This window comes from Jatropha curcas, chromosome 3 (assembly GCF_041381405.1).
Source record: "Jatropha curcas cultivar XTBG-Jc1 chromosome 3, XTBG_Jcur_1.0, whole genome shotgun sequence".
Classification (NCBI taxonomy): Eukaryota; Viridiplantae; Streptophyta; class Magnoliopsida; order Malpighiales; family Euphorbiaceae; genus Jatropha; species Jatropha curcas.
The window spans coordinates 32747526-32770482 of NC_143153.1; the positions used below are offsets into that span (position 1 = coordinate 32747526).

General features: G+C 35.2%; 5 protein-coding genes across 7 annotated transcripts; 2 read left to right on the forward strand and 3 right to left on the reverse strand.

The window, feature by feature from the left end:
* Window positions 1-197: 197 nt before the first annotated feature.
* On the reverse strand, window positions 198-5080 carry SGS3 (XS domain-containing protein / XS zinc finger domain-containing protein-like protein). Of its 2 annotated transcripts, XM_012232989.4 has the most exons (6): window positions 4922-5079; window positions 2546-3583; window positions 2100-2394; window positions 1612-1856; window positions 873-1030; window positions 198-740 (listed from the first exon to the last, which is right to left on the reverse strand). In XM_012232989.4, exons 2-6 carry the CDS (start codon window positions 3578-3580, stop codon window positions 524-526), a joined length of 1950 nt encoding a protein of 649 aa, XP_012088379.1. In that variant the 5' UTR covers window positions 3581-3583; window positions 4922-5079; the 3' UTR covers window positions 198-523. The 2 variants fall into 2 exon arrangements, with proteins under 2 accessions (XP_012088379.1, XP_089575703.1); XM_089719577.1 differs by lacking the exons at window positions 198-740; window positions 873-1030 and having other exon boundaries at window positions 1606-1856; window positions 4922-5080.
* A 1252-nt stretch (window positions 5081-6332) lies between these two features.
* LOC105647020 (YCF20-like protein (DUF565)) lies at window positions 6333-9128 on the forward strand (the record flags this gene model as incomplete). The annotated part of the gene is made up of 4 exons (XM_089719316.1): window positions 6333-6413; window positions 7142-7200; window positions 7971-8096; window positions 8655-9128. Coding segments are annotated over 4 exons (738 nt in total), but the record flags the coding sequence as incomplete, so codon positions are not given.
* A 735-nt stretch (window positions 9129-9863) lies between these two features.
* Window positions 9864-12998, reverse strand: LOC105647021 (uncharacterized). Its single transcript, XM_012232997.4, has 6 exons — window positions 12557-12998; window positions 12208-12340; window positions 11617-11755; window positions 11258-11285; window positions 10969-11176; window positions 9864-10890 (listed from the first exon to the last, which is right to left on the reverse strand). The coding sequence occupies exons 1-6, from the start codon at window positions 12740-12742 to the stop codon at window positions 10820-10822; spliced, it is 765 nt and encodes a 254-aa protein (XP_012088387.1). The 5' UTR covers window positions 12743-12998; the 3' UTR covers window positions 9864-10819.
* A 952-nt stretch (window positions 12999-13950) lies between these two features.
* Window positions 13951-15725, reverse strand: LOC105647023 (GDSL-like Lipase/Acylhydrolase superfamily protein). 2 transcript variants are annotated; one of them, XM_020684409.3, is made up of 5 exons: window positions 15201-15725; window positions 14988-15076; window positions 14665-14907; window positions 14315-14582; window positions 13951-14241 (listed from the first exon to the last, which is right to left on the reverse strand). In XM_020684409.3, exons 1-5 carry the CDS (start codon window positions 15424-15426, stop codon window positions 14021-14023), a joined length of 1047 nt encoding a protein of 348 aa, XP_020540068.1. In that variant the 5' UTR covers window positions 15427-15725; the 3' UTR covers window positions 13951-14020. The 2 variants fall into 2 exon arrangements, with proteins under 2 accessions (XP_020540068.1, XP_012088388.1); XM_012232998.4 differs by having other exon boundaries at window positions 14988-15115; window positions 15201-15723.
* A 1526-nt stretch (window positions 15726-17251) lies between these two features.
* Window positions 17252-22949, forward strand: LOC105647026 (PHD finger protein At1g33420). Its single transcript, XM_012233001.4, has 5 exons — window positions 17252-17873; window positions 18998-19124; window positions 19652-19867; window positions 20878-21492; window positions 21945-22949. Exons 1-5 carry the CDS (start codon window positions 17555-17557, stop codon window positions 22699-22701), a joined length of 2034 nt encoding a protein of 677 aa, XP_012088391.1. The 5' UTR covers window positions 17252-17554; the 3' UTR covers window positions 22702-22949.
* Window positions 22950-22957: the final 8 nt, after the last annotated feature.

The window sequence follows — 22957 nt, forward strand, 5'->3', positions numbered from 1 at the left end:
CTAATAAGCCAGTCACATTGCCAAAAACATTCAATTCAACTGCAACAATCTGGAACCACAAACTCTCCAGGTATTACCAGCTGAATTCGTTACCCACCATGACATGGGAATGGAATCAGTAACATACTAATATAACTCGCCCTAAGCGCATGCATGCATATAGACAACGCATCATTATAATTAGGGAGAGCAAAGGATAAAATAATGAACAGAGAGCAGGCAACCATCTAACGACATAAAATTTCCTGTCACATGGATAATCTAGAGATTTCCTACCATCATATCCATACATGAAGCAGGGCTCCGTCCAGACAGTTTTTTGTGACTGATATGAACTGGGTTTTTTTTTTTTTTTTTTTTTTTGAATTTCACATATTTCCTATTCTTTGCAAGTTGTACTCCAAAGACGGTCAAAATGTCTTCCATTCTTTGAGGAAGTTTTAGATAATAATTTGTGTCAGCTCTTCCATTCAAAGGTTGCTCTGCTATTTTTCTCTATATTCTTACCCCGGAACATCAAATACTAAGCGGAGCCTTCATTGGGATGTGGGCTGTACTTCCCCATCAGGGATGTTAGTTCAGCATCAAACTGTTTTTCCAATTCCATCTCTTCCTCCCAGTGCCTCCTCTTCATCGCGGCAAACTTCTCCTCGTGTGCTTTGATCAGCCCATCTCTCTCAGCTACATAGTCTTCCATCTCCTTGTCTTGGAATTGTATAAATTTCTCCATTTCTTCTACCCTGCAGTCAAAGTAGCAAATATATAGGGAAAATAAATGGTATAACATCCAAAATTAATTTCTATGGAACACCAGTAACCAAGATGCATTAAAGAAGCATGCATTCCTAGAGTGTGGCTAAGATATCACATACCTGCGTCTATATTCCTCTGCATTTGAAGGATTTGCACTCAATTGCTTTGCTTTCTCACGTTCCTCCTGTTGCAGTTTCTCAAAATCCTCTTCCTTTGCATCCCTTGCTTGATGGATATAATTGAGTTGATCCTTGAAAAATTGCTCTTGATAATCCAACTTCAAAAAACAAAATAATAATAATAATAATAATGTCAGTCAAAAGATATTTAGAGAGAAAGAGAGTGCTGGCAGCATAATTTTCATTTTCAGCTGACTACTTAAAAACCAGAAAGGGGAAATCTTCAGCCAATTGGCAGCACATTCCCTAATGTCTGTCTTTACATGCATGCCCTGCTCCTGATTTATTACTGATTAAGCCTAAGCCCCAAGGATGCATAAAGGCCTTAGACACAACATGACAACTTACGGCAACCCCAACATCAGAGTTGAACTCACTTCAATAGTCATGGATAACAATACACTAATAAAATAAGTTATTCCAGCTATTGTAATAGTTAAGTTTAGGCAAAAAATAAGAACCCTTAAATATCATAAAGGTCAGTTTGTATGATATTTCTATGAGAAAGGGACTAGAGTTTGTTTTAAAGGGTTCTCCCCACCAACATTGTTGTTGTCCTTTTCAGGAACATTCAGATCAAAGTCTATCCCAACAGTCAATGACATGCACACAACAAATATTGTCTACAGAAGCTTGGTAACAGTTTAAGAGAGAAGGTATATTCAGCCTGTAGTTATACCTCTTCCTGGCTCTGTTCATGGTGCATCTGAGTTCTCTGCCTCACAATACGGTTCTCTTCAGTAGTTTTGCGCAGTTTATCAGAGACTATTTCCAGAGATTCCTCAAGAGTCTTGGTGCGCATTTGCTCTTTTACAACCTTGCTCTTCAGCCAAATCAGTTGCTGGTTATCCTCACTCATTTGATTTATTTGGCGGACAACCATTTCACGGTATGACCTCAAATCATATTTCAGCTTCGATCGCCCTAATCAACATAACAGCATGTTAAATCTGGCTATCGATCATATAGGAACATATCACATTGTTGTGATCCTTTTGGTTGTGGAACAAGAGTGAAGAGAGCAAGGGGGTAGGGAGGAGGTGGTAGGTGGTGAGTTATCAACAAAAGCCAATCTGCATATGAGAAGTTACAAGCCAAAATCCTCAACACTGTGTGTGCACTTGTGTGCAGCTATATATAGATGATATATAAACACAGGGAAATAACCTTGTGAATGCTGATTGAAGAAATCCAAGTCTTCCTTTGTTGCCATGTAACCATAGAGTTGGCGCTTCCCACCAGGATGGAATAAGACCCGACGACGATCCCAAGCAATTCTATCAGTTCCCTGTTCTGCAAAATGCTTATCCAGACGCTCAGCTTCCAAATAACCCCTAGCAGAGCTCTCAAATATCAGAACACTCATCCCACGGTGCCCCTGTGGACCATAAGAGTGTCTAGCCTTCACAGCAGCATACCCACCGAAGAAGTCAAGAAGCTCTTGATTGCCCATTCCAATCCACTAACAATTTAACGTTCAAAAGAGTTAGCTAATATTAGCAGATCAAGAAACTTAGCAAATCAGAAAAAACTTATTTCATGCAATATAAAACACTTCTTGAATGTTGAATCCCACAAAATTTACTTGTACAGAAACAAGAAAGAAATAATACCTTCTCATTTTCATCTAGTTCAAGTCTTGTATTCATAATGATAACCATCGGAGGCCAAACTATTTCATGATCTTTTTCCTCATCTTTTAAACCTTTCCACTTACCAAATACTTCACCAGCTGGAATAACCGAAGTCCCCCTTCTATGTAATTCCTCATCCAGGAGTTCTGCAAGCTCACGGTGGAGCCTCACCCTTTTTGATCCCTTTGTTTTGGCATGTGTCATCAGGGGCTGCAGGCCTCTGTACCAGTCAATGGCACCAGGACCACCTTGGCAAGCTGGACAATGCCACTGTCTCGCTGGCTCATTGATCTCCTCAACAGTCAAACTGTCTAAACTCTCAAAGAATTTTTTGAACCATCTGCTTTTCTTGCGAGTCTCATGACTCTGTTGACTAGCATCGGAATCAAAGTCATCACTAAGAAGCTCATCATCTGTATCATCCATGCCATCATCATCTTCATCATCTTCTTCATCATCATCATTTTCCTTGTTAACATAAATATCATCATCTTTCTTCTGGCCATCTTCTGAACCCTTTGGAGCACTAGCACCAGCTCTAGATTGCCAATTCCATCCATGCTGCAGAGGTGGGAGAATTACAGGTTGTGTTACAGGTTGAGTAGCCACATAGCTATTCTTGTTGGATGACTGAGGCCTGGTATTTCCTCTGCCAATAGATCTCTTAGAATCAAAAGCCTGAGTTGTCCAGGCATTGCCAGATAGCTTTCCTGATCCACCATTACTCTGTGCACCTAGTTTCGGTACTGCATCTGGATGTCCCCATGCTTTAGGATTAGAATTCTGTGTACCCCAAGGTTTTGCAGCACTGCTTCCAGCTCTGTTCTTAGACTTACGTGATATAACCTCCCATTCCCCATTGTCCTGAGCTGCATCCAAACTGATGTCTGCAACACCTTGACTCAACTCCCCAACCTTAGGGACAGAGACTTCAGATGCCTTTTTTCCCTTGGATGATGAATTATTACCACCACCAGAAAGCAAAGGCTTTCCACCCCCTCCTCTTGAACTCATATCCTAACCGAACAGTGGAATTATTGTTTTAAATAAAAGACCAATAAGATTTCCAGAATTAATGATTGATTACAAAATAAAAGATAAAAATAAGAAGGCACGTCAAAACTAGTCAATTTAAGTGCTAAATGTGGTTCATCATGAACAAAAGAAGGTCATGATCCCCTGTAACACAAAATATCACAGGCCAGCTAATTGATGAGTTACATAGCAAACCAGGACAAAGAACCATTCATTCTTCACTGTAAATGAACATAGTTTTTAGTATATTTTGATAAAATTGATGGAAATATATCCGTGAATGTAAACGATTTATTTTTAATTAATTTTGAAAAGTTATACTGAATTGTTCAATTCGATCTGATTCTCAATTCTAAAATTTCGATTCTCGAATTGACGACTATGACCATACATTTTTGTACACCTCTCACGCATTTCCCAAGCATTCCCACATAAAACTAGCCGCATCATGCAAAACTAGCGTGCGGAAAAACAAATGTTGAGAGTGAAACAAAATCAACTAAAAAGAAGGATTCTTTTAGAAAATAAAAGTCAACAACATCAACAAATGGTTACGAACTACAATACATTGCAAAATACAGAAAATGTGATGAAGTTCGACCAAAACTATCATTTAAGGATTAAAAGAACGGCTACAAATCAGATATTTTAGCACCAACTGCTTTCTCTAACCTTATAGCAAGCACTGAAATTAGCTTCACCAGGGGCGCTAAACTTAGGGGAACGAACAGACTAGATAAGCTAATCATAATTTTATAAAAAGGGAAAAATCTACTCATAACCAAACATCCAAAGGCATAAAAATGCTTGGTACAACTTCTATGGTATCATCTCCAATTTTGACTTCTCCTTCAGTTCTCAACAGCCAAAGAGCCATGCAAAACAATGTAGTTCTTATATTTAAAAAGATATTGAAAAAACAAAACAAGGAGCATAAGCCGCAAATAGCAAATAATACAAACAATGGCCACACGTAAATACCAAAAATATCATCCTATCACTCATGCACAATAAAATAGGCAGATCTAGTGTTGAAGCAGATGCAAAAACACGCACAAAAAGAAATAGAAAAAAAAAAAAACCTAAAAAAAAAATACAAGCCTGAGAGTAAAATGTATCAACATACAAATGATCACAAACAAACACCAAATGTTTGGCACATTAAAAACAGAAGACGTACTCCTATAGAGTAACATACTCAAATATCTCTACAAGCAGAGAGAGTCTAAGGACTGTGATCTTAGCACTAGCAGGAAAGAGAAAGGAACTGTGAGAAATGAGCCTCGCAACGATCGCCAGCGAAAATGAGGCAGTTTATACCTGAAAACGACAGAGTTGACGGTAAAACCAGCCGGAGATGGCAGAACACGCGCCGCTATCACCAAGGGTTAGACTGAAAGAGCGAGAAATGCCTCTGAGAGCTAAACAGAAATGGAAAATGCGTAGAAAGAAAGCGAGAGATACGGAACTTTTACCCCTTATATATCAAAAGAAGTCCGGACTCCAAAATTTTATTAAATCAGGTTATAATTGAAAGTTTATAGGATTATTTTTAAGAGTTGTGCAAATAGCGAGTTAATCTTGACATCTTTTTTTTTTTTTTTTCACTTACATGATATTTTTAAAAAATTAATATTGATTAATTATTTTATTGTAATTTTATTGTTGTTTAGATATTGCATTAAATTTTATCTTTTAACTTTAAATAATTAATTAAAATTAATTTAATATATCTATTTTTCTAAAATTGATGTGGTTGTAACGAAGATAATATTTTATCCAACCATATATATGGGCATTCAAATGGAGTGATTAGGCAAAAATCATGAATAAGAGAAATGCAATGAATAATTGGCATGCCAATCAATTTCAAAATAATAAAATTTATATAAATTATTTAAAATGAATACTTGTCAACTAAACATATGACGAGTAAATATCTAGCAGTTAAACTTAAAATTAAAATTTTATTATCGTAAATTTTTTTTTTAAATAACAAAAAGAACAATAGCACTTCACAGTGATCAATCAAATTTCATATTTATAATAATTCATAATCTCGTATAATTTATGCAATATATACATATTCATAGAATGCGCTATTAAAATGCCATGATAATTATAAATATGCATGATGATAATTTTATACATAAATGAAATGATATTTATAACATCACTCGCAATTAACTTATATTATCTTTAACTTCTTCTAAACAATATAATAATTATCATAATCTAATTAAATTCTTAATTTGCTTTTTAAATTTGAAATCGATATATAATTCATGGAAAAAAATCAATTTTTAAAATAATTATCATCTCAATTTTGCATCAAATTATAAGAATCATAATCAATAAAACATATTTTTTTGTCATTTTTAATTAAAAATCTATTTTAATTTAAAAACAAAATATCTAAAAAGACATTTAGAAAATATTTAATATTTTAACTAATAAATTTTAGTTTATTACAATTAATATCTAAAATAATTTACTTTTATTAAAAATTGAACTTTTTGATTATTTGTTGTAAAATTTAATGGGAATTGAATAAGAAACAATCTTTTGAACAAATTATAAATTGCCCTTAAGTTGCAAATTGAGCATTTTTCCAATGTAATTATCATCATTCATTAGTAGTATATTGCCACTATTATTATTGGATGGAAGGCCGAGCAAATGAAAAAGTATCCTTTGAAAAGAAAACCAATACAAGAGGCGAAGGCGATAAAAATTGCTTCCAATTGCGGAGTCTGATGAGCGGTCGCTGCGCTTGCCGTTGCCGCTTTGCCATTTAGAACAGTCTGCTCAGGTGAAGTAAGTCACTCTCTTTCTCGTTGTCTATATTGGCTTCCATCTGAAAAATATTTGAACATGCTTTACGAAATCTGAGCTGTTCAACATCTTCTTTTCTCGAATTAATAATTAGCTGCTCGGTTTTAGGCGAAATCTAATATTCTCCTTGTCATAATTCATAGCGTATTTACCCATGGAGCAGTATTTTGAGCTGAATTGATTGTATAGCCTCCTGGTATTTTCTTTGTCATGCTCTTTTGGATTGCTGCTCACCCACATCAAAAGCATCCCTCTGTTTTTTGTAGTGTGAATAGTAGTCGCAAATTTCTATCATACGAAAATGTGAATTGTTCTTGGTGATAGGTACTTTTAAACAGTTTTAGTTTGCGAAAATAGGCCTTGAAGAATTTGTTCATATGAAAATAAACCTTCATAAATCATAACGAGTTCCACGATGTTGTGGGAATTACTGTTTCCTGTTAAACATGTTATGGCATTCTATACTAGATGTGCTTAGGCGCATCTTCTCTGCCTAGATATGGTTTTCTTAAATATCGTGCTATTGATGTAAAGATAGTTATTCAAAATCAGAATATCACATGCTTAAAGCAGCAATAGCAATGAACCAGAAGTGTTGGTCTTTTGTATCTAATGGCGTTTGCATGTTCTATTCATATTTGTATTGCAAGCTCATAATATAAGTAGTATGATAGAGTTTGGATATTCACTTCACGGTTCATACAGCAAGCTGGCTGTGAGTTCCCATTACTGAGGTGGTTGGTGCTGAGAGTTCCTTTACCAAGGTGAGTGGGTGACGTTTAGCTTTGATTGCTATTGACAAAATGATTTTGCGAGTTTAAAGAAAACTGAGGTTAAGGAAAACATTTGGGACGTGGGCCAGGTGTTTCTGATAATATATTCAGTTTTCAAGAGCATCAGCTCACCAAATGTAAAGGGAAAAAACTAAAGAGCTAAATCTTGTACTTATGTTTCTTTGTTACTTCAGCCACGACATTCAACCAATGCTGATATTTGATGAGCATGTTTAAATTTTCTTTGTAAACTAGCTCCAAGTCCTTATTTTTCTGGTTACTTGGAGGTAAAATTAGATTTCATTGTATTAAATACAGTGATTAACAACAGGTTCTTATTGATTTTTTCTCCTTTTATGATCTTTGTCTTTACTTTTAGTGAAAAGAAGCCAATTTCCATATATGGATATATTTGATGCTTCCCAAGGATACTGCTTTTCATGGTGAAATACAAATTTCAAGCCACTCTAAGGCAGCAAGCCAAACTGTGGTATATGTATGCTGTGTGACAAACATTTCATTCTTAAATTTGCTATTATTTTTATGATGATAAAGATGAGAAATTAGAGAATACTGCAAAAACTTGGGGTGTTTGGAAGCAACATGTCACATATTATTTTGCATAGAACTTGGGGTGTTGCATAGAACTTAATTCTAAGTTGCAGGTATACCAACTTTCCACATCTGCTGCTAATGGCAACTCTAATGACATCTCCTAGCTATCCAAGAAATATTAATCTTTCATCTGGAGAATGTCTCAGATCTGGAGCTGTAGTTGTAAAGTTTGAAGGATGCTTTCATACGGTTGCTTCTGCTTTTGGCCAGAAACTCTGTTCTCAATGTTCTTATGTTTATTTGGCCGAACCATATTGGGACAACAATTTTAGGTAAGTGCCATAGCTATTTTCTAAAATTTAGTTGCTTATGATTGCTTGCAACTAGGATAAGGGGACAATAATGAGACCCTGATATGCAGTTTTTGCGTGTTTATAGAGACTAAGCATTTGAGATGCTATAATGGATGGAATTGGGACATGCTATAAGGAAGATAAATGAGAAATTATTATTAAATGAAAAATCTGAACTTGATTGCTTTGTTCTTGTGAGAAATTTATTTTACATCTCTTCTGTTAACCAGTTGATTGCCCCTCATGTGAGTGCTTTTACACTCTGAGATACGTATAAAGTTTTCTGAAATTCTATCATCTATGTTATTTTGTTATAAACTCATTGTTTCTTGCAAACTTAAGGATGAAGTGTACTTAAAACTTACTTTGTTTTGTATTTAATTTTTTTCAGCAAACTGTTTTTGACTTTTGAGTGTGATTGTTTTTAATTATTTTGTTTTATGATTGTTTCTTTCTATTGAATAGACTAAAAAGTTGATCAAGGCTGTAGTTTTAACATACTCTTAGTGTTATTTAGTTTTTGTTTGAATCATGCAGGAGAGCAGCATGGCAGATTAAGAGTAGTACAGATAGCAGTGGATTGGATCCTTCTTCCTCAAGCAGCAATAGTGGTGGAACCCGATTAGTTAGGGCCATCCAAGCCTTGCAGACAAAGATAGTGGGAAGAATTCAGGAGATCAGGAAAAATCTTCCAATGAAATTGCTCTTTTTCTTGGTTGGATTTTATTGTGCAACTGCCTTTGCCACTGTTATTGGTCAGACAGGTGATTGGGATATTCTATCTGCTGCCTTGGCTGTGGTTGTGGTGGAGGGGATTGGAGCACTCATGTATAGAGCTTCTTTTCCCTTGTTCAACAATGTTAGGAGCCTTATCACCATGTTTAATTATTGGAAGGCTGGGCTTTCTCTTGGTCTATTTTTGGATTCATTTAAATATGAATTTAACGACATTATGAACTACAGTAACCCCTTTTATTTTGAAATGGATATATTCCCTTTCTTCTTTTGAAACTCACCCGTTTTTAATATTACTGGCTCATGTACTTTGTATCTAAAGGTTTCAAAGAGGTGATCAGGCTCCAAGAAGCACCTTTGGAAGGTTTTACGAGGCAAGATAGTTGTTGGTGCATTTATTTTAAGTGCACTTGTTTGGAGATATTTGAACTATACTTTCTACATAATCTTCTTGTTGGAAGATTTACTTTCAAGTGGAATTATTTTGTTTCCCAAACTATTGTTTTGCCCAGGCGATCCCAGTTGTATAGATGGATGTCCTTGAAATGATGGGATTAACCTGTGGCATTGGGCTTTGCCGCTGAAATGTGAACGCCAAGCTGTACATCACCTTTCCCAGCCGGGAATGTGATTCAACACATAAAACGACAAGTTCTCATCCAGTTGCAAGCTGTTATTTTCTCCAACAGTTGGTGGTTTGACCCAAACTCCTATGATGATTTTGAATCTTCTACCTAAAAGTTCAACAACAGGTCAAGCCATTCTATGAGACCAACGATAAGTCTTTAATTTTATACCTCATACATATATGGGGATGGTTAGACCGTGACTTTTACTTGGTGGCTGGGTTGGGCATTAGAATTTCATCCAGTCACGTGAATAAGAATATCTTACTGGTGATCTAACGTGTCTTACATAAAATGAACATGCCTGCTTCTTGCTCATACAGTATACAGTAATTAATTGATTATAGTAGTATTCTTGTTTACTTAATAATATGGAGCTAAACAATTAACAGAAAAACATAGTTGGATGAGTCATTTTTAATGATTATAATGCGTGCTCTTTCAAGAAAAGTCACAGGAAAATAAATAGAGAGTACTACGCGGCGAATGGCCACTTATTACAAGCCAAACTTCAAAATCACAAACGAAAAGTTATAAATATAGTTCTTGTTTCTAAGAACACAGCCTAGTAGAGAGAGAGAGAGAGAGAGAGAGAGAGAGAGAGAGAGAGATACTACAAACCGAACTTGGAATAACAATGAATGAAATATGCATGTTTCTCTCATTGAAGACATATCAATGACAGAGTGAAAGAGTTGCTGATGAGATGGAGCCGTAACCATGGCTTTTGAGTTAGATGGACAAACCCAAGGACCAAAATATCTCCTCAGGTCATCATGAGTTTTAATTAGGGAAGAAAAGAAACACACAAGTTAACTAACCTAAGCTACTAGTAAGTGGGATTTTCACAAAGGCATGCAGGAGCTCTAGGTTTGAAAAAAACAATAGCTCTTGCCTATCCGTCAAAATTGGGCTAACCCTCCAATGGTTTAGCCACAGTGAATAATAATACTTTACAACTAAACAAAAATGCAAGTTATGAAAGAATTATTATCTTCCCCTTCCAAAAGGGAAGATGAGTAGACTTGAGGTTAGCAAAAACAGCCTCTGGGTATTCCCTTTATGCCCAGTGAATGTTGTTACACCCTAACCCAGCATCTGGGTTATTCATTTGGGTGATATTGATCAGGAATGTGAGTTGCAGTGTTCTACTGTTTCTCAATTCGACATGTCAGTTGTTTGCTATAACATGTATATATAACGCAGTGCTGATAAACCTAATCTAAAATTGGAATTCTTTTGGTTGATGATTAGCCAAAAATGGGAGAAAATGCGGATGATGATTTTCTTGCTATCGGAAATGAAGGCATGCAATATTGCATAATGACGTAATAAAAGTAATCAAATGCTGCTGATGGGGCGAAGGGCGTTTGTCTGATGAGGAGAAGGGTAACTTGTGCTCATGCTTGCACCTGCAATCAAATTATTCAATTAGAATTTGATTGTAGCGTGATTAATTAAAAATTGATAAAATGATTACGTTCACAAACCTGCAGGAGGTTGTGAGTGTGGGATTGCATTGAAGGAGACAGGAGGGGTATAGTGCTGTGCAACGCCAGATGAAGCAATAATTGGATACTGGAAATGATGTTGAGGATACACCAAATCTAACCCTACCCCATATTGAAGGTATGGGTAGAAACTAGAATTTGAACTCCCGTATACAACATAATGGCTGTTTGTTGCTCCATAGTAGCTCTGCAATATCATTTCACTTTAGGTTCTACTTTAAACAAAAATATAGAAATTAACTAATCCAGTAGGAATGGGAACAATTACCGTGGGACATGTGTAGTTTGGAGAGTACCTGTGGATTAAAATAATTATGGATTAGCAAAAAATTAAGGACTAATTTATTAATTAACAGTCAATGGAAGCAGTTAGTCGTATCATGACTCATAAGCATGTGATCCTTTCACGTGATAATGGTCAAACTAATCAAGTAATCATGCAAGAAGCATGGTGGCAGGATCATCACATGAATGTACGTATATAATCATCTATATTTGGTAGTTGAAAATTTTCATTTGAGCAAATGATCGAACAAGTGAACTGGCAAATGCACATGATTGATAATTACAAGTTAAAAAAGAAACGAAAAGGAAAGAAAAGGGAAGGAAAGGAAAAGAAAAGCTTACCCATAGAGAGCATAGGGGATTCCTTGTTGGATGGCATAATGCGGAAGAGTTGGCGTAGAAGGAAAAGGTGTTCCAACCCCGCCTTGAAAGCCTGTACTACTGTGAAAAGATTTCATCACCCTAAAGTTCCTGCTTCCCCCTATACACGTACAATTTCATTGTTACTTTTTTATTCATATACTATATACTCTCATAATCCATCTCCACACACACACACACATATATATATATTTCAATCAAATTTAATTACAACCCTCTCATTTGTTATATATCTATATAGAAAGTTCACATAAGTCGTAAAATTTTTGTTCTATGACAAGCATTAATTAGTTCTTCAAGATGATGAATTCTTTTCTCTTTAGAACAGAATTAATGCTAAGAAGTATTAGTTAGTACATATTTACAAAATTTCCTTTACTTGACAATAACAATCTGCCAAACAAAAGTTGTTAAAATTAAGGAAAACAAATAGTGGGAAAAAAAAAAGAAAGAATACGAAAATTTCTAAAAAGAAGTTCACAAAAAAAAAAGGAAAAGAAAAAGAAAGAAAGAAAAGAGAATAATTAAAAGAAAAAGTGATGGAGTGAATACCATGTTGTGGGGTGGAAGGTTTAGATCTTTGGACACCCAAAGAAGCAAGATTACAGTTAGTTCTTCTTCCATCTATCACAGGCGCAGGATCCACACAAGCTCTTCTCGCTGCTTCTGCTTCTTTAAATGTTACCTAGAGAGCAACACATACATATATGCCTATTAATTATAATTTGAACAAAAGAAAATAAACATATACATAATCAAATATTAATAGTCAGATCTATGAGTCGATTCAACATACTATATTAATCTCATGTAAATATATATATAACAAGTAATTAACTCGATTGAAATATGCAGACACACAAACACATATAACATTATATATATATATATAAGCACTTACAAATCCATAACCTTTGGATCTTCCAGTATTCTTGTCAATGATAACAACAGCTTCCAAGATATCTCCAAACTGTTCAAAGTATTTCTTCATGGTATCCTTTTGGGTTTCCCATGCTAAGCCCCCAACAAAAATCTTGGTGTAAGTGGTGTCTCCAAATTGACTTCCCATGTTATTACTTGAGCCCATCTCTCCAGAACCACTATCTTGATTAATAATATATATGCTACTGATGGATGATCTTCTGTAATTCAGAGGCGGTATAGGGATGGATATGGTGGAGAGGCAGAACGCTTAAGTTGATGCAATGAATTAATATATAAATATTAGCTAGCTAGCTAGGTCAAGCATCGCCCAGCACAGCAAACTCTGAGAGAGAGAGAGAGAGAGAGAAGAAAACAAGAGTAGACAAAAGGTGATAAAGCGAGAGAGATGAGGGCTGAATGTTATAGGGATGTTTTTATATTTATAAACTATTCCCCACCACTTCATTATTACTGCCCCCACTTCGCCCTTGTATACATCATTCATGCTACATTCGAAATTAATAAATCACCCAATTTAACTGTTCTAATACCTTTCTTTTTTCTTTTCTTGATTAATTAAAGGCAACTGATACCAACTTGCAGAGGGTAGGCCCTACTTAATTAGTATTTTGAATATTACAAATGGATAGATTATATACGTCTTCCATGTATCAATAACACTCATATACATTTGGTCTAGGGAATAACTAGTTACACCCAGTGTATGAGTACACGTATATATCAAATTAACAATAAATAATATTTTTATTCAAAAGATGATATTCATCACCATATACTTCTTGGGGGAAAAAAATAAAATAGTTATAATTTTTTTAAAAAAAAAAATCCTTTATGATCGGTTCTTTATTGATATCAATGGTATTGAAGAATGAAGAGTAGGAAAATATATGTTATAATTAGTAATTACTTAAAGCTATAACAAGAAGCATGTTTAGAAGTAATTAACATGTTTAAAAGTCAAAACCAGTTGGCGGCAAATTTAGGGTCACATTCATGTTATGAACAGATCCATCAAGATTCTTCTAACCCTAGGGATAGGGAACAAACTTGATTAATTTCTTAAAATTGATGTACCTTTGATAATGCATAATACCAACCTTCACCTTTTTGCATCGCGTTTCTAATTTTTTTTCTTTAAATAATAATAATAATTAAAAAGTAGCTTTGTTTGTGTGATTGTGTTCGCGAGCTCCACAAATGGCGGTATGGCCTAATAACAAAGAAGATGTGGGGAAATGGGCATGTGAATAGGCCATCCCCAAACCAAAGAAAGCTATATAATTTGTCGAATGGATGATGCATTATTAGCCACTTTAATTACAGGTTTCTTGCACATTTAAGACTAAAAAGTAAGTAATAATAATAATAATACTTATAAATTGGTATTGATCTTTACATATATATATACATATAATACACCCTACAGTTGAGCAAGTTGTTTTACATTAATAGGATAGCAATCAGATGGGGGACCTGAATAAGCCCTTTGAGCAATGATACGGTTAAATGCTTGGGTGGGATGATAAGCATCCCAAAATATGTATTGGTCTCTGTTAAAGCATGGGAAAGCCAATGGCAGACATGTTATTAGACCTTGATTCCTTCCAATTCCGCAGCATCCTCTATCGGTTACTGCAAATCCTGCAAGAGATGCACATACTACTTTTGTTATTAATGAACAAGTAGAAGTAGTATTTACTATTTAATTACGTACCATAAGAAGTATGGTTGTCAAGTATATCCTCAAAAGCTCCATAAGTATCGCCAAAAACAAAAACAGAATCTGTGCGTAAGCTTGTGCTGTTCTTATTTAGCTCATCAACCGCAGACCTGAGCTGCGTATTGAAGAGTTGAACCATATTGTTAACGAAGGAGAGACACTGTCCAGGAGGGGCAAGCCCAGTGGCTAGCTGGTTTGGTATGCACCCAAGAGGACCAACTGCTGCCAACAAGAACTTCCTCAGTCCTAAACTTTGAAGCATCTGCACAAACAATTTACAAACTAGACAAATTATATAACCATAGAAACCGAGATTCTTTTCTCATTAATGAATGTTATAATACCAATATTTGCTCTGTATAGGTGTTGATGAGAAGATGAGCAAAGTCTTTAGGGTTGTAAGTGAAACTGGTAGAGTAGAGAGAAGGCATTAGATAATTGTTGATGTAGTCATTGCTTCCTATGTTCAATACAACCAAAGACTTAGCCAAATACTGCCTCAGTTTCTTGTCATCCATTTGGGTCTTTAATTGGCTTAGGGTGCTTCCAAAATTTAGCACTTGTTGGCCCAGAGTATACCGATCTCCCTATACATAATACAATGGTTAGTTTTGTTCGATGAAGAGATTAACGAAGATGGTTTAGAAAATTATGGTATTGAAATTACAAGATTTTTGCCAGAGTCATCAAGAATCCCTGCAGCGGCTGAAGCATAATTGACTCCACTAAGAATGTCAGTTCCTGTTGAGAAAGTAGCTGCAAAGGGTGGGATGGGAGGCAGGCCTATCAATTCTCCTACCAAAAAAATGGACAGAAGAGATAAGATAAGAAGAAAAAGCAATTAATTATACATTATCGGTAAACTAATAATAACAATGACCTAGAAAATCAATGATGGTTTTCCCATTGCAAAATCTGCCGGTCGGACCGCCATGAAAATCGATTCCATATGGGAAATAGTTGGATTTTGCTAAAGAATTGAGGTAGTTATTGTTACCATCATCTACTAAGGAGTCTCCGAACACAAACACTGCAGGAAATTCTGAACAATAAACAGAAGGAATAATAATAATGCAAAGCAAGGCCAAAACAGCCTCCTTCACCATCCTAAATTTATTATTCAATACTACAAGAAATGCTGCTCATGCACTGCAATTTGCGTGCTGTATATAAAAAGATTCAAAAGATAAAAGCGCTAGAGAAAGAAAAAGAAAGCAAAAATACAAAAGCTGGAAACGGATTTGCATCATCTAATTAATAACAGTCCCAGCTTCCGAGCTAGTCCTATACAGTTGGTTGAGGGCCTTGAGGCTTTTCCCCGTTAACGGGCCAAGTTCACGTTCTGTATATTCATAACAATATGATAACAACAACATCATACAAAACATGAACGGGGAATAACTATGGAAGCTTCACTTTCTTTGCCATTTTTCCTAACATCCCCCTTTTCCCTTTTTCTTTAAACCAAAAATAATGTACAATAGCTTTTTGAAAATAATTATTTTTCAAATTTTTACGCAAAATACGTAATTTAATCCTCAAATTTCTCAATTACTTTTAACCTTGTCACATTTTTAACTTTAAAAGATATTTATTGTGTCCTTAAAATTATTAATTTCACCTTTCCATATTAACAACAAAAAGTCTATTATTTTTGTATGTAATATAATATCGATTTTATATATAGTTAGCACAGTATTTAGAACAAATCATTTTAATAATTTTAAATCACGTAACAGGTGTTTAATTGTTATAACTTCATAAGTTGAAGTATTCAAGCATATGTTTTATTCAAGTTGAATTATTTAATCGATATAATTTTATAAGTTAAATTGTTGGATGAGCCAAAATAAAACATGAGAGTGGTATAAAAATAAAAATTATAAAGTTTAAAGAGAAAATTTATATATTTAGCATTTGTTTTTATCTAATTTGTATTTATTGTTTGAATTTTGAAAATGTGATATTACTAACTCACATACACAAAATAGTTATTCATCAGGTATGTGAAGTGAAACAAATTTCTATCAAATAATTTTAGTTATTTATTATAGATTAGTGATGTTATCATAAATTTTTTAATGGCCTTAATTATCAAAATATTGTATTTTTTTTGGTTAAATTTATTAGATTGTTTAAACTGACCGATTAAAATTGAATGGATTTTAATTATCAATCGAATTGAACCGATCATATATTGAAAAATTGAATAACATTAATCAAAATAATTGAAAAAATCAATTTAACAGAAAAAATCGAACCACGTACTCACCCCTTAATTTACTTTTATTCATAACAAATTTTTAAATTTTCCGTTAATTTTCCTACCGAAATTAAATTATTATTATTATTATTATAAAACAGAAAAAGTAATAACAACCTTATCAAGTTTTTGCTTTTTTTAACTTTTCGGTCTCACTTCCCAAAAAAAAAAAAAAAGAAAAGAAAAGAAATTTTAGGTCTCAATTGGAAGGGTAAATTTGTAATTCAAGGCCTTGAAAAAAACAGGCTTAGCGGCTAAGATTTCGATATACTAGCAACAAGTCATAAACGCATACTCCGCTATCCGTACCCAAACCGACTTACTTTTTTCACGATTCCCAACAAGTACAAGTAATAAATCTGACTATTAATTTATTTAATTTAAAATAAAAAACACATTTCAAGGTTCAAAGTAACAAGAATAATCCAATTACTATGATTTTTCATTTTTCAATTATTTGTTAATTTATTTAATTTTTATTTTACAAATTGTTATAATAATTAATTTTTGTTTAATTTCATATAAGAATATTTTTTAATTTATAAGTTTAGAAATAAAAGCATAATTTTTTGACTATTTTGAGAAAATTTTTACTATTATTATTTTAAAAATGGAAAGGAATAAACCGGTTATTAATATTTGAGGGTGATGATAACTTTTAACTATTTCTTATTTTAAAACAGACGGAGTATCCAGTTAAATTATTGATGGTGATGATGATGTTTATGAAATCACAGCTTCCAAACACAAATACAAAACCCTAATACCGAACGTTCCCTTTTCCCTCCTCCCTCTTTTACCCGCTCTCTTTTCTTCCAAATTCCAAAATCAACCAAACCTCTTTCAGACTTCACTCTCCATCGTCAGATCCGCCAGATCTGGAAGCTTGCTGCCTCCGTCATAGGGAAGCTAGAGAATATTGCGCCAGATCCACACCACGCGCCTCCAATCTGACGCCACGCGCCGCTGATATGGTTGTGAACGGAAGGCCTTTGAAGAGAATGAAAAGGAGAGTCACCGCCGATCTCTGCGACTTCCTTACCTTTCCTTCCGGTTTTGAAGCTCCCCAAGGGCCATTCAGGACTAACGTTAAGGCGTTTTTAACGGAGCATGCACTTTTCCCGCCGCCATCTTCGCTTTTCCCTCATCTAATGACGTGGCAGATCTCATTCAGAGTCGGTGATCTCACAGATGGCCTCGACTCGGCTCCCGCGGTGGTCAGTTTGGATATCGTCGAGGAGGATGTTGCTAAATCCAGATCCGTGTACTGCGATCAGTGCCGAGTCGTTGGTGAGTTCACTCACCCCGAGTCAATTGACCCCCGAGTCATTGCAAATTTTTCTTTCCGATTTCCTCCGATTGACAGTAGCTGGGGCGGGAAATCCGACGCTTCTTTTTTCTATTTTTATTACCTTTTCTGAAATAGAAAATCAAAATACGGCTCATAGGCATAAATGATTCATTATCTCACGATATGGAGCAATCGTAATAAATGAAATACTTGGAATTGGAATTGAAAAACAACGATTCTAGGAAGGATAACAAGACAGCTAAAGTAAACAAAAGGGACGGTAACTAGTGTGAGAAATAGTGCAGTATATTTTGTCGTGAGAAAATGCGGTCGATAAGATACGAGACACATTTCAGTTAAGCTGTAACTTGTTGGTATGGGTAATGTGGTGCCCAGCTGACTATGATATCTTTTTGGTGGTAGGCTACACGTGGCATTCGAGCTGGCTTGATCTATCTATTTAATAATTTGATTGGAACCTAAATTGGACTGGTCGCTATAACTTTGTCCTTTTGTGGTGGCATATTTGTAAATTGTGTTGATATGAGTCCTCTTTGTCCTATGGGTAAAAATGACATTCATGATGTTCGGTTTGCTTTGCTGTCCTGAGTTGCTTTTAGTGTTGTATTTTTGACTTTCTCATGTATGGGTCCAATCCCCTTTTGCCAGCTCACCTATGCTCTTCTTAGCTCTATTTTAATTGGGATTGGGATAGATTAGTGGATGATCTTCGGTTAGGTAATTTAGGTAGGCTAATTGCACAATTCCATTTATTCTTTTTTAAATGAGAATACTGCGTTATTTTATTACGTGTGGTGGTTCAACGTTTTCTTTGGGCTTGCTGACTGTTAGTGAGGGTCTTTTAGCGAGGAGGTTCGTATTTTGGGTGCGGCTACTCGTTATTTCAGTAAAAAATGGAACACCTTTCTTTGGATAACAATCAGTTGTTTAATGTTCAAGTTAGAGTGTTCTCATTTCTGTTATCTCAATCAGTTGACCATGAATTGCATTTTAGACCTTAGAATAAACTGTTGTAATTATGTGGATGTTTTCATTTCTCCGGTTTCTTTTTTTTTTTTTTTTTTTTTTTTTTTATGATGTAAAATTTTACCTCAATTGATAGGTTGGAGCGGGCATCCTGTCTGTTGCAAACGTTATCATTTTATCATTAAGGCCGATGGTAATTCCATTGGTGGATATCATAAACCATGCACTTGCTGTGGAGATTTGCTGCATATCTCGGAATTGAGGTCGGAGCCTTTTGATAACCTTTTAGAGCTTCTTAATGTTTGCCTTTTCTCTTCTTTTTCCCCTCGTTGAAATGTATGAACTAGATAGTGTATCTCCACTGCAATTTTAGACTAATTGTATCAGTGCAATGTGCATGGACTATAATTCAACTGTGTGCTATGAACAATTTGTTTGTCTTTAAGTCTTTTAATGGATAGTAATGCGTGTTTTCCTTGGAGGGCTTGTTTGTGGAAGTTCGCAAATTCCAATATTTCATAATCTTAGAAAAAAAAATCCTTTTTTTTTTTTCAAATTCATATTAGCTATACTTATCCATTTTTAGATATTTACTCAATTCATGAACGGCTATGAATAAATTCTAATTCTAATTATGATTATTGATCTAAAGAAAACGTAACTTTTATTTGGCTTGTTTGTGCAAATACTATATGTTTACTTGTTTTCTACCTTGGATTGATCTTAAGTTGTTGTCTTTGTTATCTGCATGGTATCTAATGAAATGTCATGTTTGATGCATATATATCAGATGTAAGGCATGCAATCATGTGACAACTGCAGATGACGTTGAAGATTGGGTGTATCATCAGCTAGAAGATACAACTCATCTTTTACATGGTGTTATCCATGCAAATGGTCATGGTCACCTTCTTAGGGTAAATGGTAGAGAAGGGGGATCTCGGATACTTTCTGGGTGCCATATAATGGACTTTTGGGATCGGCTGTGTAAGACACTAGGAGTCAGGTTAGCATTCTCGGTTACTGTGGTGTTTTTCTTACTTGTTGCCTAGCGACATGGATTCTTGATTGCAATTTTAGTCTAGGTTTTAAACTGCATCTTTTGTGTTGACTTGCTTTGTACTGGTGTCTTTAGTTGGTGTTAAGTTATTTTCTATATAAAGTATGGATTCTAGGCAAATCCCTCATATAGTCCTACAATTATGGGAACTTCTCTGTATCAAGCACCCATCAAAGGGCTTTGGTTGGCGCTCTATCATATGCTTTCTTGACACTTAATATCTATCTTGCATGTTATTAAATTATTGGAAATGGTTAATCTGGATGTCTGCAAAAGGCTTTTAAAAAATTCATGTTTTTTTCTATCGACTGGATTTGATTCATTTTGGTCCTGACTAAAAACTAGAAATCTGTCTGGAGTTTCTTAGTGGTTGCAAAAAAAAAATGTTCAATTTCAATTCATTTTTATTTGAGTATGCCTTGTTCAATTTGTTTTTGCTAGCTTAAACCTTTTCGTACTGTCGGCTAATTATCTTAAAAGACATTATGATCAAAAGACATTTCATGGTCTAGATGAGGAGTTCAAATCTGTGGAAATAGAGAATCTGATGACAGTATGTGAATGGTGAAGGACCACACAGAATTGTGGATGTTTCAACCATTTTTGGGATGCAATATAAATTTTATGGTGGTTACATATCTTTTCCCAATAATCTTGGTGATAATTTTGAGAAAGTTTTGATTAGTCTTGTAATTCATTGGATATTTTCTTTGATCACTAAGAGGGTGGCTTTGGTGTTTCTTTTGATGTCAAAGACTAGAAATAATATATTTGTTCTGCATTTCAAATGATATAACATAGTTGCCATTTCTTGTACCTTTCTAGCTCTTGGTAATCGACTTGTTAGCATAAATTGCATTAGGATCATATGTTTTTATTCGATTGTTGACTCTTTTTTTTTTTTTTTTTTTTTTTTTTTTTTTTTTTTTTTTTTTTTTTTTTTAACACATGAACAGAAAGGTCAGTGTTATGGATGTGTCAAAGAAGTATGGGTTGGAATACAGACTTCTTCATGCTATCACAAAAGGGCATCCATGGTATGGTGACTGGGGTTATAAATTTGGTGCTGGTAGTTTTGCATTGACTGTGGATGCCTATAAATCAGCTGTTGAAACCCTCTCCAGCATACCCTTATCCATTTTTCTTTCTCAAGGGCGTAAACCTCGCACTCGTTTGCAGGACATAATCTCGTTTTACCAATCTTTGGCAGACCATGAGCTTGTAAATACAAGGGATCTCTTTTGTTATTTAATCAGTTTGATCCGTAATGCTCACAAGTCTTCCTCAAGGATTGAGGATTCTACCTGCAAGAAGCGTCATATGTGCACTGGGACTTCTCCCTCGTGGAGCAAGTTTGATATTGAGCACGTTGAAGAAGCCATGCTTAGAGTACTGCGAGCAGTTTCTGGGTCCACCTGGGTAAGTTGGCGTACTTTGAGAGGTGCTGTTTGTAAAGTAGCTCCTTCAGAGCTCCTTGATCATTGCCTTAAGGAACTTGGAGGGAAAGCGGCTGCTGATGGAATGATTGTTGGTAACCGATGCAATCCTGATTCAGGCGCTTTTGAGTATAGGTTAGCAACTACCCTCTAGCAATGTTATCATTATTAGCATACCGAGAATGAAATCACATTATTTGGAAAATATTTCGGGTCCACAGTTTTCTATGTGTTTTTCTGAAAGCGATGTATTCTCGATGATTTACTTTTTAAGGATATTACCTGGGGAAAAAATTTCCGAGAAAACAATGAAAAAAATTTCCGAGAAAACAATGAAATGGACGTGGAACTAAATATAAGTTGAATCAAGATTGCAATAAGTAGGCTAGTATTTACAGGCCATGAATTCTCAATGATCTAATTTTTGAGAATATTACTTCATTCGGAGGGGACAGAATGAACTAGGTAGAAGTTGAATTAAGACTGCAAGTAGACTTGTATTGCAAGGGCTGTGAGGTTGTGTTTTTCCCTTTCTCTTTCAGATTTTTTGTAAGTTTCCAGTGTGTTAAATTCTTGCATTTTTGCAGGCTGGAGCCTGGAAATCCACCTTCAAGTGGTCTTACTATTGGCATTGGCTCTTCTGGCATTACCTGTCCATCTGAAGAAAAACTCATGCAAGACCTGAAATTTCTTTATGAATGCTTGCTACACCCTAGGGACATGGTGAGTTACGGAACAGAAGCAACAAGGGCTCTTGCTATTGGTTCAGCTGAAAGACTCCTTGACTGCAAGCAATTTGTTAAAGAGTATGCAGCTGAGAAAATGTCATCAATTACAAATCCACCTGTTATGTGCCTCTTGTGTGATGTGGAAATAATGGATTTGACAGAAGAAAATGCTACAAGCCACCCCCCAGAACTGATTGTCTTGCCCCAAAATGCAACAGTTTACGACCTTAAGCTTGAAGCGTCAAAGGCATTTCAAGAAGTGTATTTGATGTTCAAAAGATTCCAAGCTGAAGAGCTTCTTGGCTATAGAGGTGTTGATGATTCCACCCAGGTCAAACTGCTGTTAGGGTCTACTGAATTTGTTAAGGTACGGGGAAGATGCCATGGGAAAAATGCTCTTAGCAAGTTTAGAATGGAGAGAGGAATAGAAAGGTGGACTGTTGATTGCATTTGCGGTGCTAAAGATGATGATGGAGAAAGAATGTTAGCTTGTGATGTTTGTGGAGTGTGGCAGCACACCAGGTGTTCTCATATTCCTGACGTTGAGTCAGTGCCCGCTAAGTTTGTCTGTCGCCGATGTAGAGTGGCTGGTGAAGTGACTAAATCTACTGGGTAGTGGAAGAACAGGAGGCTTGTGTTGATACCGATGCACTAACTTGGGAAAGAGAGCGGCAACTACATTTGATGTTCAGTGATTTTTTTTTTTAATGTTGTAAATGCCTTTTTTTGAGTTATCCTTGGGCGCAAAATGAATTTGTACATAAGAGACGTGCCTAAAAAGTGCATCAATGCAGCTGTTCTCTCTTTCCAATTGTCATGCTTTCCAATAATAATAATGTTATCGAGTTAAGATTTTCTTGGTCAGATACAGA

What these genes read in the sequence shown, in the direction of transcription:
- LOC105647023 (XM_012232998.4), bottom strand. Translation starts at nt 15,426, where the DNA reads ATGGTGAAGGAGGCTGTTTTGGCCTTGCTTTGCATTATTATTATTCCT. An exon ending in AACCATCATTGATTTTCTAG is followed by an intron (nt 15,116 to 15,200) that starts GTCATTGTTATT and finishes TTTTTTTGGTAG; the next exon opens with GAGAATTGATAGGCCTGCCT. An exon ending in ATGACTCTGGCAAAAATCTT is followed by an intron (nt 14,908 to 14,987) that starts GTAATTTCAATA and finishes TATTATGTATAG; the next exon opens with GGAGATCGGTATACTCTGGG.
- LOC105647021 (XM_012232997.4), bottom strand. Translation starts at nt 12,742, where the DNA reads ATGGGCTCAAGTAATAACATGGGAAGTCAATTTGGAGACACCACTTAC. An exon ending in ACCTTCCACCCCACAACATG is followed by an intron (nt 11,756 to 12,207) that starts GTATTCACTCCA and finishes GTACGTGTATAG; the next exon opens with GGGGAAGCAGGAACTTTAGG. An exon ending in ACACTCACAACCTCCTGCAG is followed by an intron (nt 10,891 to 10,968) that starts GTTTGTGAACGT and finishes ATTTGATTGCAG; the next exon opens with GTGCAAGCATGAGCACAAGT.
- SGS3 (XM_012232989.4), bottom strand. Translation starts at nt 3,580, where the DNA reads ATGAGTTCAAGAGGAGGGGGTGGAAAGCCTTTGCTTTCTGGTGGTGGT. An exon ending in AACTAGATGAAAATGAGAAG is followed by an intron (nt 2,395 to 2,545) that starts GTATTATTTCTT and finishes TTAAATTGTTAG; the next exon opens with TGGATTGGAATGGGCAATCA. An exon ending in ATGAACAGAGCCAGGAAGAG is followed by an intron (nt 1,031 to 1,611) that starts GTATAACTACAG and finishes TGTTTTTTGAAG; the next exon opens with TTGGATTATCAAGAGCAATT.
- LOC105647026 (XM_012233001.4), top strand. Translation starts at nt 17,555, where the DNA reads ATGGTTGTGAACGGAAGGCCTTTGAAGAGAATGAAAAGGAGAGTCACC. An exon ending in CGATCAGTGCCGAGTCGTTG is followed by an intron (nt 17,874 to 18,997) that starts GTGAGTTCACTC and finishes CTCAATTGATAG; the next exon opens with GTTGGAGCGGGCATCCTGTC. An exon ending in TGTAAGACACTAGGAGTCAG is followed by an intron (nt 19,868 to 20,877) that starts GTTAGCATTCTC and finishes ACACATGAACAG; the next exon opens with AAAGGTCAGTGTTATGGATG.